Source organism: Anguilla anguilla, chromosome 3, assembly GCF_013347855.1.
Source record: "Anguilla anguilla isolate fAngAng1 chromosome 3, fAngAng1.pri, whole genome shotgun sequence".
Classification (NCBI taxonomy): domain Eukaryota; kingdom Metazoa; phylum Chordata; class Actinopteri; order Anguilliformes; family Anguillidae; genus Anguilla; species Anguilla anguilla.
The window spans coordinates 7711437-7727460 of record NC_049203.1 but is presented as its reverse complement, the minus strand read 5'-3'; the positions used below and the strand labels follow the sequence as shown (position 1 = coordinate 7727460).

The 16024-nt window shown below is 44.6% G+C and overlaps 1 protein-coding gene across 11 annotated transcripts in view; it reads left to right on the top strand.

Moving 5' to 3' along the window:
• Positions 1 to 15728, top strand: part of LOC118223063 (NXPE family member 3-like) — a 29945-nt gene extending 14217 nt beyond the window's left edge. For 2 of the 11 annotated variants that reach the window (XM_035409174.1, XM_035409172.1), the window contains 6 exons: positions 5982 to 6068; positions 6573 to 6660; positions 7367 to 8187; positions 12196 to 12266; positions 12885 to 13094; positions 14382 to 15728. In XM_035409174.1, coding sequence (XP_035265065.1) covers positions 6586 to 6660; positions 7367 to 8187; positions 12196 to 12266; positions 12885 to 13094; positions 14382 to 14914 — 1710 coding nt within the window. In that variant the 5' untranslated portion in view covers positions 5982 to 6068; positions 6573 to 6585 and the 3' untranslated portion in view covers positions 14915 to 15728. The other 9 variants (XM_035409170.1, XM_035409169.1, XM_035409167.1 and 6 more) reach the window with 9 other exon arrangements.
• Positions 15729 to 16024: the final 296 nt, after the last annotated feature.

Genomic DNA, 16024 nt, shown 5'->3' with positions numbered 1-16024 from the left:
CTTTTGAGTGCTGTGCATTCTTGCCTGAGAGGCACCTTATTCAACCACAGCAGCATCGTAGCTGTATTCATCTACTCATGCTGTGCATGCAATTCATCAGCATCAAAACGTATTCTGGAGTTGACCTCTTTTACGAGGGCAGTGTCTCCAAAGGCTTTCCACGTATGGACCAAATGAGGCATTTAAGTCCCCAATCTGATTGCTGTTCTGAATGTCCACACAGATGTATGCCATTGCACCATGCAGCTTCTCTGAAATTCCAGGAACTCGTATGCCGTCAGTTTCGAGAATAGCTACTTCTGCATTTATCACCTTGGCTATACTACAAAAGCCACTCTTTCGAACATCTTGTGACTTGCACATGGCAAGGAGTTGCATGGCAGGCTTTTGGACTTGCCTTTATGGTGCAGAAGGCTTAACATTGTGTTATCATCTGAATGGAATGTTCAAAAAATGTTTGAAAATACAGGGTGCTCTGCAAATATTTCCCCGTCTTGGAGGCCTGAGAGGAGTCTTTTCACTGTTCTTGGTTTACCATCACAACCAGAGTACTCAAGTGGTTTAACAAATGGGGAAATTAGTATTTGTTTCTGTTCCACTTTGTGTCAACCTCTGTCAAGCTTTGTCGTAAACCATTATGGTGCATTCACAAATGTCCCCTGAAACTGTATTGTTTAGTTTGTGTTTTTCACAAACGTTTTTTGAAATCTCACTTAGTGAGTCCATCAGACACATCAATAGCAGTGGTGCAGTCCTCTGTAATTGTTTCCATTGTGCTTGAAGGAAGTTCCTTGTTTTATCATCCTTTAGCCATCCAGCATGATTGTCATTACCCTCATTTACTCCAAAGTTGCGTAGTTTTGGCTGACGGAGTGTGGCACAGTGGGTAAGGAACTGGGCTTGTAACCGAAAGGTCGCCGGTTCGATTCCCGGGTAAGGACACTGCCGTTGTACCCTTGAGCAAGGTACTTAACCTGCATTGCTTCAGTATATATATCCAGCTGTATAAATGGATACAATGTAAAATGGTATGTAAAAAGTTGTGTAAGTCGCTCTGGATAAGAGCGTCTGCTAAATGCCTGTAATGTAATGTAATGAATTATAGGAGCTTAGTTCAGAGCGTATAATTTGCAAACACTATAACACACCACTACAGATCATGTTAGCACAAGAGTCCCCTGATGGTAATTTGGGAATTGATTTATTTGTCAGCTTCCAAAGAGCAAAGTTCAGTTACCCAGTAATGGCAGGAAAAAAGTTCCTGTACTTCTTTGCAAAACACAGAGCAGCTACATACGGTAAGCCATGGGTATAAAATATTGTAATCCAAAGATAATCAGCCCGTAATTACCTTTGCCTATTTTCCCTAAAGGAGAATACGTGATCTGGGCCAGGAAATACAGAGGGGCGTTTACCACGGTAAATTTGAAACTACTCAAATGAAATGGAATGGAAATGCTGATTAAACTGACATCCAATAGTTAACCTAATTTAATGGTTACATGGTGGGAGTTAAAAAGAGGTTATTGGTCAGTCAAAACTGGTTGTGACCAAAAACTTGACTAACAAGGTTCTGCTGACATTTAAATGCTGCCAAATTCAGGGGTACTAATATAATAATCTTTTCAATTTGAGATGTAGTGTGTGTGTTGTCATTAGGACACTAGGTGTGTCTAGCCTTTCTAATTTGTTCATTGCACTTTTTCCAGTTATCCAATAAGCTATGTGTTTTCTCTGTTCAAATTGTAACAAGCAGAATGAATAGTCCTACATATATACTGATTTGTGGAAAGACATCAATTGGTAAATAAGATAATTAATTAATTAATTGACAAGAAGCAAGTAATTACAGTTTAGCAGGCACTCATCCATTTATACAGTTAAATTAACTGATGCAATTCAGGTTAAATGGGCCTACTTTGCTCCCAACCTGGGAATTAAACTTACAATTTCTCAATTACATTCCCTAACAATGCACAGCCTATATTATAACCCGCTACTACACTGTTACCCTAACAATTTTAATTTAATAGGCCTACTTGTTTATTGATTTAAAGTTACTTTAAATAATTTAGAAAGCATTGGCTAGCAGTATTGTTTTGGAATACAGCGTGTTTATTTTGTGTTGGGTAAGGTAGCCAATATTGTTTATTGTAATTTTGATATCAGTATTTTTAATGGCAGGCCTACATTTTGCAAGTGTTGATGACTTGCAGTTCTTTGTAAGTGTGAGTAACTTGCCATCGTTGTACGTTGAAAACGTGTGTTTCTTCAGATTGAACACTTGTCTAGGTTGTGTTTGTGTACGTGGAGGGGGATTTGGAGCGAACGGGAGCGCAGTGCCTTGGTGACAGCCTACGCTCGGTGGGTGATGCTGTTTGCCTCTGTCGCAAATTGTGTTTTGGTTGCGGTTCCCGGAGGTAAGCCACACCTATGGTCTGTAGGCAGAGTGGAACGTAACGAAGTAATCGTATTTTAAAACCTCTATCTTGAAAGTATGCAGTTTCATACACACGGTAGGAAATGTGTGAATGTGATTATGCAAATATCGCGGGTAATATCGGTGCTGATTTTAATTCTTATAATTAATCCTAATGGTTCTTAAATTTCAAAAGGTTTAGCGTTTTTGTGTGATTTTAAAGGCATATTATTACAGTTTTAGAGGAACCGTACAGCTATTTTCTCGCTTCGACACTTCGTCTTCAAAAACATGTTCACTTAAGTGGCGAAATAAGTGTTTTTCTATTAAACTCTGTGCTAGGGGGTCATTTCCACATAAAGCAAACTCTCACGTGGGGCTAATTCAGAATTTAGCTCAATAACTATCTACAGTAAGACTGTTCGATAAACACAATTTACTACGGTAGCATTTAAACTGTTAGCAACTGCAATTCAAATTTTATTTCCTAGTATCACTGCAGCTGCGTAGAACTCAGTTTAAGCGGGCTGCGCTAACTCCGGAACAGCAGTGTTTAAAAATAATAATAATAATAATAGTAATAATAATAATAATAATCATTAAGTCGTAAACATGAATGAGAGAAAACAATTTTTTTTTACATTTGTGAACATAACTTTTTCGTTTACAATTCAGAAAAATGCGTTTGATTTTATTTTATTTTTTGATCACGAGAAACATTTCCACATCTACGCCTACGATTTTTTTTACGCGTGCGATTTTTTTCCCTATGCGTGCGATTTTTTTCCCTACGCGGATAATAGGCTTACTTTCGGCATTAAATTGACGTCATGCTTGTTTGTCAGAGGTGGGTGCGAGCAAGCAAGGCACTTGTAAATTATCTCCATATGCATCATAAAATTTTCACTATGTAACCCAGTGATAAAACACCTGGTGTTCCTTAATAAACAAATGAAAATCATAGATGGTAATCTTACCTCTTTATGCTGAAGACTTAACCAATATCTAGTTTACTTGTTACTTTTCAGCATTTACATATTGTTGTGAATCAGGCTTTGTATTTGTGAATTGCATTCTACATTTGCAAATGGTTTTCATTTTAAAACCATATAGGATATAGAGTCAGTATTTAAATTACATGTCAGGCTCAGTTCACCCAGTGCTTAACTCTGAACATTCATCATGGCTTTGCATACCCCACCTATGCTACTTTAAAAATCTGTATCTTCAAACTTATTTGCTATATGAAATGCTGCACATTGCCGATGCAAAGTGTAGGGGCCTCACCAGATAAGGCAATCTGTAACAGGGTTAATGCCAGTCAAGTTTAGCTGTGCATCTGGCAGCCAACTACTGTTTACATGCCTTGGTACTCAATGTACTTTATATTTGGAGTCATAAGTCAAAATATAGCTGCAAGCAGCGATGTCGGAGGTCATGCACCAAGGGTGAGCTGCTGAGCACTGAGTGCAACTCACATCTTTCAGAAATTTCTGCACAAACATAAACAAAGTTTTGTAACAATTTAGTCATCACACCACAGCTGTGCTGCTGGGGTGCACTGCATGCTTCAATGGGAGAGGGAGATAAGCGGTTTGCAAGGTCCAGTCCTTTGTGCCTCCCATTCTGGCACATGCACACATGTGGTCCTTATGGTGGTGGAGCACCAGGCCACACAGCCAAAAGAGAGAAATCACAGGTGTAAATATGTAATTTCACAAAAATTGTAACCTTGTTTGACACACCTACTCACATACTTCAGCCAATGAGTGCAATATCAACAGCCAGAAAGGGGAGAACAACATTTGCGCACCACATACGCTGCATGGAAGCAGGCAACTTCCTGGACCGTACTCAAATGAATGAGACACACTAAAAAGCCTGGTCTACGGATAATGTCAAATAGCCTACAATTAAATCGCAATCGCTCAAACATGTAATCGTTGTAATTGAGAGCTGTAACGTTACAATTCGTCAGCATGGACGTGTCATCAGTGTAGGCTAGAATTATGACGTTATGCTGTATCAACATTTGTTTGTTCTTGTGAAAGCATGTCTCTTTTCAAATCGTCCAAGAAGTCTCTAAGTGCATAACTAGCCCTACCTAGTCTGTGCGTTCAACTTCAACCTCAGTTCTTCCAACGACTTTCTCTTTGCCTCTCCCCTGCCTTCGCCTGACTCCTCAGCACTCAGTTAGCTAGTGTTTTAACTCGTTTTTTGCATGAATGAAAAAAATAACATAGCTAGTAATTTGTAGTTAGCAAGCTAGCTTACATTTTACATCAGAAAGAACGAGTGGGAGAACGGCAGCCGTGCAGCTGGAAAGATGCGACCTGTTTTTTTTAAATGACTTTGCCTCTAAGTACAGATCAAGGATCAGATTTATTTATCTCAATTCAGGGCCAGTATATTATTTAGTATGGGTTATTTTGATATTTTATTAGGGTAATGGTTGTAAAAAGAAATTCCCACGTGAAGATAGTTTATGTTACGCGATTTACTGTCAGGGTTGTTGGGGAAATACAAAGAAACTCAGGAACAAACGAAGGGGCCACGAGGGGCAAAACCACAAACTCAAAAACCAAAAGAAAAACAGAACAGAACACAGGCAGGGCGGAACACAGGCAGGTCAGAAATACGGGCAGGCTGAACACACACAAACAGGCGGAAACTCACAATCAGAAACATAAACGCAAGCAAACAGATACATACAAGGCAGAAACAAGCACCAGGAACCAGCACCTGAGTCAAGGGGACAAAGAACTTAAATAGACAAGACACAGGTGAACTCAGTACATAATCAGACGAGAGGGAAGGGATAACGAGAGGCAGGTGGGGACGATGATTAAATAACGAGACAAATAATGGAAAACAATACAATTAACACGGGAAACCAATGAGGGAATGAACAGAAATACAAAAAACTGAGAAGTGCCGTCAACTGGCGGCCCAAAAAGGAAACATAGAAACAAAAGACAGAACCATGACAATTTACTATCACGGTATTACGTTGCGTTTATGATAGTACTATTTCATATTTGAATTTTATGGTATAACATTATACCGGTATACCGTCACATCCCTAGTTCAAACATGGCTATGAATAACTGTTAGTGATTATTGTACCTTCTCAGACCTGTGGTTTGTAGTTGTTCCATTGACCTTCGGACCTTATTGTGCTTCGCTTGGATAAAAGCGTCTGCCAAATAAATAAAATGTAAAAATTTTACACTACCATCAGGGAAGTGGTATCTTTAAACCTGTGTTAATGGTTCATGCAGCATTCCAGTTGTCATTTTTATGTTCTCTGGAGTTTCCTGGTAATGTCCCTTTAGTTCCAAACGGCCTAGATAGTAAAAGCAAGCTGGACTAGCGAGGACAGAGTAAAATCCGGGGTAAACGGAAAATTCCAAAAGGCCCTCAATTTAAGGTTGTCATTTGCACCCCCGTAGTGAGTTCTGTTCTGCTCGTCTCCACGTGCACACGATTTACATTAATTGCAGATTTACTCAGTTTACTAATTCATTGAAGCCTGACTGTCTGAATTCTCATTTACTGAAAGATCCTGGTGACGAAGATCTCCTGTGCAACTTGGAGTCATTAGCAGGACAGAGGAAGCGCAAGAAGCACCTTGGCTGACCTGAGTGCAGTGAGTTATGTTTTCATTACGGCCCTCTGTCGATTAGCTCAGTGAAGCATTGAAGCAGAGGTGCTTCCTCTCCTTTTAAATTCCAACACACAGAACTGGTGTTTATACACTGTGAATGGTGAGAAATGGGTGGCGGAACAGGACATCGCTTTGAGAATGATTGTTTTTTCAATAGAGAGCGCTGGGTGTAATTCCTCTGAGACAACTATTCACGTGTACTAGGTCTTCATTTTTCATTTTCTGTTATACCATTTTAAAAAGTACACCAATTTAAGTACCATTTTATCTTAGGTGTATTCGCAAATACACCAGTATGTACTTGGAGGTCAGTGGGCACTAAGCATAAGCTTTCATGTCCATTTTTAAAAATCACCAGATCAGAAATCCCATTGGTTTAATGCTGAGTATTAAATGGAATTGAATGGAATATTCATCATTGCACAGTTGTGGTGTTAGAAGCAATAACACATTTATGATTATATATGATTCACTGCCTCTTTGCAGATATCAAGAGAAAATGAACCTGAAAAGAATTGAAACTAAAGTCCTGCTTGTGATTTCTCCTGCAATTCTGTTTATCTTCCTTTTTTTGGTAAGTGCCCGCTTGTTTTGTTGTTTTTATCTGTAAAAAATAAATAATAATAAAAATAATGCTTTGCTAGCGCATTGCAACCCCACGGTGTTCAGCATTCACAGTAAAATTTCCAGTGTTAATTTCCAGTGTTAATTGAACTCTGTTAATTCAACACTTAACAGATCTGGAGTGTGGGACCAAATGTTATGTGTTAAGAGTTGAATTGACACTGGACATTTTTACTGAGTTGAAAGAGTTTCCAACTTTGAGCAAGTAGATGGCAAACAGCCTCCAGCGTTAGAGCTACTTCTGTTTCAGCAAGTGCATAAACTGTTACTTTAAGCCTTTGTGTGTGTGTTGGACAGGGGTATACATTTGAATCAAATTTGCATATCTCCATTCTTCCAAAAAAATAAATTATTTGGAAAGCAATCAAAGTATGTTTTTAAAAATTTACTCAGAAGGCTAGTTATTCAAAACTAACAATGGTATTTGAGTTAAATATATCTATATCTACTAAATATACTTGTAAAAAATGATTCATATTTTTGTTTTGATACACATAAGCAAAGACTGAATTTTTTGTCCCACTGATATGATTGGGTATTAAAATTGGGTATTCGCAAGTGGCTGAAATATGGAGGTTAAGGAATAACTGACGGTACTTTAATAGCCAGGCCACAGATCAAACTTTTTTCCCCTTAATTCTCTGTGTTCTCCCTAGGTGTACAATTACGATATGCACTCGGAAGGTCCAAGAAAGCTGCCTGCTCCAGCAAATCGTCATCATTATCCCACCAACCTTGACTCAGTGGTGTGGTCCAGCCCTCCCGCTGAAGAGTCCACTGCCCAGGACGCCGCACAGAATCTACCTCCCAGCAAAGATGGTGTGAGTGACGTGGGGTCAGAGGAAAGGACATCGCTCCTGGCCGGCTTGTGGTGGCCACTGGACAACAAAACACTTACCTCTGTGACGGAGGCCACGGACGCAAAAAAATGCTTCTACAAGGTCATCGACCTCCGGGAAAATTACACCATTGGAAGCGTCGTCCGCGTCGTGCTGGTTGCCCGGGACGGGAACGGGAGACCCAAAACCCACGGCGGAGACTTCTTCCAGGCCAAACTGTACAATTCTGGGCTCAAAGCCAGCACCTTTGGCCCGGTGGTGGACCACCTCAACGGGACGTACACGGTCCAGTTCTCCCTGCTCTGGCCCGGCCCCGCCCGCGTCTCAGTCCGACTCATACACTCCAGCGAGGCGGTGCAGGTCATCCGCAGGCAGCGACAGCAGGACCCCGACAAGGTGTACTTCTTCGGACATTTTGTGGACGGGAGCAGGACGGAGCAGGTGCCGTGCAACGCGCAGCGGAGCCCCTGGCTCGTCGGGAACGGCACGGGGGGCTGCTGCCAGTACACGGACCCGGTCACGCGGGAGTCCTGGTTCTGCCGCCGACCGGCCTCTCTGCCCTGCTGGGCGCTGACTTACCACAGCATGGGCAGCTACCGGGCCAAGCTGTCCAGCCTGGATGCCAGTGTTCTCAACGGGTAGGTCTCCTCGGTCATATTAATCACATTACGTTACAGGCATTTAGCAGACGCCCTTATCCAGAGCGACTCACACACCTTTGTACACAGCATTTTTACATTGCATCCATTTATACAGCTGGATATAGACTGAAGCAATTGAGGTTAAGTGCCTTGCTCAAGGGTACAACGGCAGTGTCCTATCCAGGAATCGAACCCTTGACCTTTTGGTTACAATCCCAGTTCCTTACCCACTGTGCTACACTGCCGCCCATTGAAGTCCTGTTATATCCGTTGATCCGTTGTATTTTCCCTGAAACAGCGAAGGACAAAGGATGTTTAAAAAGGCAGGTGGGGTTCTTATGTTGAAGGATTACAGTTGTGTCTGGTTAGCCACCCATAGGCGTAAGGTATAGCATTACATTACACTACATTACATTACATTCATTTGGCAGACGCTTTTATCCAAAGCGACGTACAAAAGTGCATTTTCATGATCGTAGACAACTGCTGAACACGGGTTCAGTAAGGTACAATTACTTAGTTTGTACAGCTATTTCTAGCCGAGAACAATGAACACTATCCTGGTCTAACATCTGCAAAGCCAAACTAGGCAGAAGAATAAGCTACAGTATTAGGACGAATACAATTTACCAAGAAGTGCAGGGATGGGGCAACATGTAACAAGTGACAGGAAAAAGGGTTTTTTTTTAAATTTTTTTAAATTAAAAAAAAAATATATATATATACAGCGTGGTGGTGGTTATTCTAGGTATAGTCTGAAGAGATGAGTCTTCAGGCCACGGCGGAAGATGGATAGTGAGGGGGAGGTTCGGAGAGGGATGGGGAGTTCGTTCCACCACTGGGGAGCTAGGGTGGAGAAGCTCTGTGATCCCTTTGGGCGGGTGGGAGGGGTTGCAAAACGCCCTGCTGCCGCAGAGCGGAGTGGTCGAGCAGGCACATAGAATTGAGTCATGTCCTGCAAGTAGATGGGGGCTGTCCTGTTGGCGGCAGTGTAGGCAAGGGTCAGGGCTTTGAATCGGATCCTGGCAGCGACCGGTAGCCAGTGAAGTGATCGCAGCAGAGGATTGACGTGGGAGAATTTGGGGAGGTTGTAGATGAGTCGGGCAGCGGCATTCTGAATCATCTGTAGTGGCTGTATGGCACAAGCTGGCAGGTTTGCAAGGAGAGAGTTGCAGTAATCAAGGCGAGAGGTCACCGTAGCCTGGACGAGCAGCTGGGTGGAGTGCGTCGTCAGGTATGGTCGAATCCTCCTGATGTTGTATAGGAGGAATCTGCAGGACCGTGATGTTGCCTTGTTGCTCCTTGAGGTCCAGTTGGTCATCCAGGACCACCCCCAAGCTCTTGGCAGAGTGAGAGGCAGTCACTGTGGTGCCATCAACCGTGATTGAGAGTTCACGAAGCAAGGAGGTCTTGTACGGGAAGAAGAGCAGCTCAGTTTTGTTGAGGTTGAGCTTCAGATGGTGGCTGGCCATCCAGGTGGAGATGTCAGCCAGGCAGGAAGAGATCTTATCATTGATCTGTGTGGCCGAGGGGGGGAAAGAAAAGAAGAGTTGTGTGTCATCTGCATAACAATGATAGGAAAAACCATGTGAATTAATGACTGAACCAAGAGATCTGGTGTATAAGGAGAACAGCAGAGGACCCAGTACAGATCCCTGCGGCACTCCCGTAACAAGTGGATGAGAGGCAGAGGCAGACCCCTTCCAGGTGACCTGGTAGGTCCTATCTGCAAGATAGGAAGCGAACCAAGACAGGGCAGTCCCGGCAATTCCCATCCCAGCCAAGGTGGAGAGGAGTGTTTTATGGTTGACCGTGTCAAAAGCTGCAGACAGGTCAAGAAGGATCAGGACAGAGGAAAGGCGTGAGGCTCTTGCAGTGGCAAGTGCCTCCGTCACAGCTAGTAGTGCAGTCTCTGTTGAGTGCCCGGATCGGAAGCCAGACTGGTGAGGGTCTAGCAGGTTGTTCTGATGGAGAAAAGAGGTTAATTGTTTAAGAACTGCTCGTTCAAGGGTTTTGGACAGAAAGGGTAGAAGGGATACGGGTCGATAATTTGTTACATCGGAGGGGTCTAAGGTGGGTTTTTTGAGTAGTGGGGTAACACGAGCCATCTTAAAAACAGAGGGAACATGACCAGAGGAGAGAGAGGAATTAACAATGGAAGACAGATCGGGAAGGAGCTCGTTGGAGATGGATTGGAGAACTTTAGATGGGATGGGGTCAAGTGGACAGGTGGTTGCGCGATGAGAGGTGATGAGTTGTAATACATCAGAGTCCTCCAGCATTTCAAAGGAGGTCAGTGTGGCTGTGGGTTTGTCCTGGGGGGTTGGGGGGCTCACTGGATGGGTGAAGGAGTTCCGGATTGTAGCCACCTTTCCTTCAAAGGCGGCCAGAAAGTCATCTGCGGAGAGGGAAGAGGGAGGTGGGGGTGGAGGAGGAATGAGGAGGGAAGAGAAGGTGGAGAATAGTTTACGTGGATTAGAGACACATGCACTGATCTTGGACTGGAAAAAAGACGTGAGGGCAGATGTAAAAGTCGCCAGCAGGGTATGGTATGCGGTCAGGTCATCAGAGGATCGGGATTTTCTCCACTTCCTCTCTGCAGCCCGCAGTGATGTTCTGCTGGAGCGTAGTGACTCGGTCAGCCATGGGCAGGGGGGTGAGGAGCGTGCTGGCAGAGTCATCTTGCAATATTTAGAAAGTCCTTCATTTACATGTGTTTTTGTTAAGTGTTTATCTGTTTAATATTATCTATACAAACCTAATTATCTATTCACTTTTGTTATCTGGCTTTGCTAGCTAGCAAGCTAATGCTATAATTGCTAGTACAGCAGCTATTAATCCCTCGATATTGTAAATGCCCTCAAATTAAAGCTGACAGTCTGAACTTTAACCTCATATTCATTGCGTTATTTCAAATCCAGTGTGCTGGAGTAGAGAGCCAAAATTGTGTCATTGTCCTAATACTTTGCATTTAACTGTATATTGTTTGTACTGTTTGGAATTGAGATAAAGATTGTGTACACACACACATACATATATACATTGTATACATATATATATATATATATATATATATATATATATATATATATAAATAGAGACTATGAGGTGTATATATGTATACAGAAGGCTGTTCTGTGCTGCCTTCCCCTGAATGAAAGCCTCCTCCTGGTCTGCCCTCCTGAGTCTTACTCTCTGCCATGTGTACACCTAAAGTCAAATTTATTTCACTCTATGCCTCCACACATTCCCTGCTTTCTTCCTCATGGGACCACCATTATTGTCCACCAATGCAGGGGGGGACAGGCATAGGTGCTTCTGCACGGGCCTTTTTTAGCCCATTACTATCGGCCACTGCCGGTTTTTTTTTTTTTTGGGGGGGGGGGGGGGGGGGGGCGGGGGGCATTGACTGAGGTATGACACAGAAGTTCTAGGAACAAATGCAGGAACCTCATTAACATTAGTCTACTTTGCCAAGGAAACCAAACACCCAACACACTCTGCTCCGGGAGATCCTGCTTGTTCTATTCATAGCCCTGGAGATCTGCCCAGGAGGGGCCCCTTCAGTTCCCCTGCGCTCTGAGCCTCTACACCAATGAAACACTTGTGTTTATTCAGCTTCCCTCTTTCTTCCAAGAGTTTGTCATTAACCCGCTCGATTTTTTTAAACAATTCATTTACCAATGTGCACATAGGGAGACTGTTTCGTGGGCAGTCCACCAGAAACTGAAGACATTCACCTTTATTGTTGACAGTATTGTCCCAATGCGTTGGTCACTCCCACAGAATGTACCCACCATGTTGAGAACCACCCCATCTCCTGAACGCAGTTTCCCGCCTATTTCCTCACGAGGATGCCCCCACTACAAAACTTAAGAGTATTTCAAATACTTTTACTTTGTGTGTTTGGGAGATAGCAGTGTGCCAAGCTCACCAGATCCAAGTTCCGGTGTTGAAACTCTTTTGAGTAAATGTTGATCAATAATTTAACGTTCTCCTTTTCAGCTCCAGAACAAATATCATGGTGCCTGGAAGGGACTTCGAAATCCATGTCTTGCCCCAGGATGAGAAAATGAGTAAGTCTGAAAAGGGCCACACACCCCAGGTGGTTATTTTTGTGCTATTGCCTGCCTATAATTTGCTATTTTCTGTACAGGCTGTGGAAGGAGTCCACTTATTCAGGGGTTATTATATCAGGGTTGGGGTCAGGTCCATTTCAGTTCAATTATGGAGACACACTCGCGCTTCAGCCAGCTTGGTCAGAATCCCGGTGCTCTCGGTAATAGACGCACAGATCAGCAAAGACACTCTGGGTAGCTTCACTTAAAAGGACTTACCCGGAGGAAGGCACTGGAGCGCACGGACCTTCCGGCCTGCGCTCGGTCGGAAGTGTGATATTCTGTGACGTAATGTTTTCACTGCGGACGTAAAGAACGTGTTAAGGGCCCTGTCATTGTTTTAAAGACCACCACCAGGGCGGCGAGCAATGTAGCGGCCACAGGTGCTCTGCTAACGGTGAATTAATCTTTAGCGCTGTGGTTAGGGCGCTAAAGATTAGCCCCCCCCCCCCCCCCCCGGAGAGACCTGAGTTCAATCCACACCAGATCCCTGCCATTACAATATGTTCAGTCCGGTCGAGCTTTGTGATTATTACGTTGATTTAATTTTTTTTTTTTGTCGCTTCTTTTTGAAAGGAGAAACCCGTCCGCAGTGCAGGCCGGGTCTGGGCACCGCCGTGCCCGCCGGGTTCTACTTCCAGGACCGCTGGACCTCGCTGCAGTGCCGCTCCCGGTCCTTCCCCACCCCGGCGCTGCTGTCGGCCTGCCTGCGGGACAAGGAGGTCCACATGATGGGAGACTCCACCCTGCGGCAGTGGTTCGAGTACCTGGAGAGCGCCGTGCCCAGTAAGACCCCCGAGGCGGCCCGATGTCCCGGAACTTTCCTCTGAGCCGGAAAGGAACGGAGACTTTATGCTTCACTGAGCCGCTGTGTTTAAATGTCATTGCCTTTTTTTGCGTGTGTGTATTTTCATTACTTATGTTCGTTTCGTTATTTATTTATGACCTTTTGACGTTAATTAAACATATATGTGTAAACATATGTGCTGTCAAAGAAAAGATTTACAAGTAACCCAACCCCCCCGCCCCCCCCCCCCCCCCCCCCACACTCACACACACCTATCATATTTCGCCCCCCACACACAATGCAGCTGTTGCCAATAAGGAATCTGCGCACCACACCCCCTTTCATGCCTCATGTCCTCTTCTCTGGTGACCATAGCAACATGCGGTTGAGGTAATCACACGGAAAGCAATGCATATACACACACATGTAAAATTAACTTGGAGCAGAATATTTACATGTCCTGTTGCTCATTGCCGTTTTAAACAGCATAAACATTATCTCGCACTTGTTTTAAGTTGTCCTATTAAGACAGTTCTGACTATAGTCTCCTGTAGTAGAAATGGTGGGAATATCTAAATAATACAGCTCCCATATTGCCAGCTCTATTAATTAGCCTAACGTTTGGCATGAGTAGGCAATTGCATATAGCTGGACGTCTGTTTCGGGTGCAATACTTAAACAGTGCTCTCCTCGGTGAAGGCGTTGAGGAAGGCAAATGACCCCGAATCAAGTGCCCACGTAAGAGGAGATGCGGTGTGGTGCGTGGAATGCGGCTATGCGATCATACCCTAACGCGCTCTGTTCGACACCTGCCGCGGCCGTCCCTCAGCTCGTATTTCGCAAGTCCCTGACGGTGGCCCGGACTGAGATTGCGCTCTCGGAGGCTATCCTCGCAGCCGGGCTCGGCCCCGTGGCCTTGCGGCGAAGTCTGAGACCCGTGTGAGAGTTCAGTTTATGGCTCCATAAACTACCACCCCCCCCCCCCACCCCCCCCATCCAGTTTGTCCATAGTGGAAACTAGGCCTGACAATACAATGGGCCTAACAATAGGCCACAGGGTCATGATTAGGTGTTCTGGTAACAGATTACCCGTCCCTACTAACATATGGACTAGTCCTGATTAGACAGTAACAAAAAATGATTTATTTCATACTAATCCATGTATTATAACATGGGTAATGTTACAAGACTAAAACACACTTGTTAAGACACTTTTTTTTCGCAGAGTGGTAAAAACAGCCGAATAGTTGACACACCTCTCTCCACCCCCCCCCCCCCCCCCCCAGCGCTGAAGCGTCTGAACGTGCACACGTCCCCCATGTCGGGCCCCCTCCACGCCATCGACCCCCAGAACAACACCGTCCTGCACTGGCGGGCCCACGGGCTGCCCATCCGCACGCACAAGACGCCCGTGGCGGACCTGCACTACATCGGCCGGGAGCTGGAGAGCATGGCGGGCGGGGAGCACACGGTCGTCGTCTTCACCATCTGGGCGCACTTCACCACCCACCCGCTCGACAACTACATCCGCCGCCTCGCCACCATCCGCCGCGCCGTCCGGTCCCTGCTCCAGAGGGCTCCGCGCACCCTGGTGGCCATCAAGACGGCCAACACCGGGTACAAGGACGTCTACGGCAGCGACTGGCTGTCCTGGCAGCTGGACCTCATCCTCAGGGCCATGTTCCGGAACTTGCCCGTGGTCTTCATCGACGCCTGGCAGATGACTTCGTGCCACTATTCGCCCGACAACATCCACCCGCCAAGGCCGGTGGTCATGAACGAGGTGGACCTCTTGCTCTCTTTCGTCTGCCCCCAGTGAGAAAGCGGAGAAAGAGCGTGTCGTGTCTGCGTGCGTGCTAGTGTGTGTGTGTGCCTGCGAGTGTGTGTGTGTGTGTGAGCATGCATACGTGTGCATGTGTGCGTGAGCGTGCGTGTGTGTGTGTGTGGATCTGGCGGGCTGGCCCATATGCTGGTTCCACGTGTGATCCTGTCTGCATTGCAGTGGTAGATTAAATGAATGAAGTCTCCAATCTTCTCTCATATCTGAAGAGACTTGATTGGCTCTTGACTCAATATGAGCAGTGAGGTCAGAAGAGGGCATGGCTGAATGACTGAACTCTGGGAAATGATAGTGACGACATGACTTTCACCCTTAGGGCTGGGTCTTACCCTGTGTTGTCGGGTGGGGTCTCTGTCTTAGGGCTAGTACTTCCATATTTATGAGGGACCTCTATTAGACCTTTCTCTATATCTCAGGGACAGGGTGGGACAGGCTAAGACTTATTCTTTGTTTTTTTGCAATAGAGTGTGGATGGTGAAAATTGAGTTAAAATGGTGAAAATTGTTCTTGTAATGGCTCATAAATGCTGATTAAGGCGTTTCAACACAAAGTAGGCTGTACTATATTTATAATATTCCCTGCAAAATCAGGAAACACTGTTAGGAAAGGAACTGCAGTAGGACAGGATGATTATTTTGGTGTAGGGTCAAAATTCCAGGGCTAGGCGTTTTTGTATCTATTTGTACTTTTTATGGAATTATTTTACTACAGTGTGATATTCAGAATATAACTGGATGTAATCACTACTGATTCCCTGAATTAATTGTTTGAATAAAACAAAATCATGCATTTATGTGTGCAGATATGGAAGGATGCTTACCCAGATAGTCCCTGACGTAGTTTCCACAACGCAAAGTCTTGATTCATAATGAGGTAGATCAAGGCCGTCACCGTGTATCCAACATTGGGTGGGGAGGCAAGTATGACCAGGGTTGGGGGTGGAGAGCGAGGGGATATTTAAAATAAAAAATAAAAAAAGATTAGGAAAACATTCATCTGATAACTATATTATGGTAGTCATAGCAAATACTACTTTAATACTTATGAAAGTGTAAAAAATATGGACTGACTGACTGGACTGCATTTTTA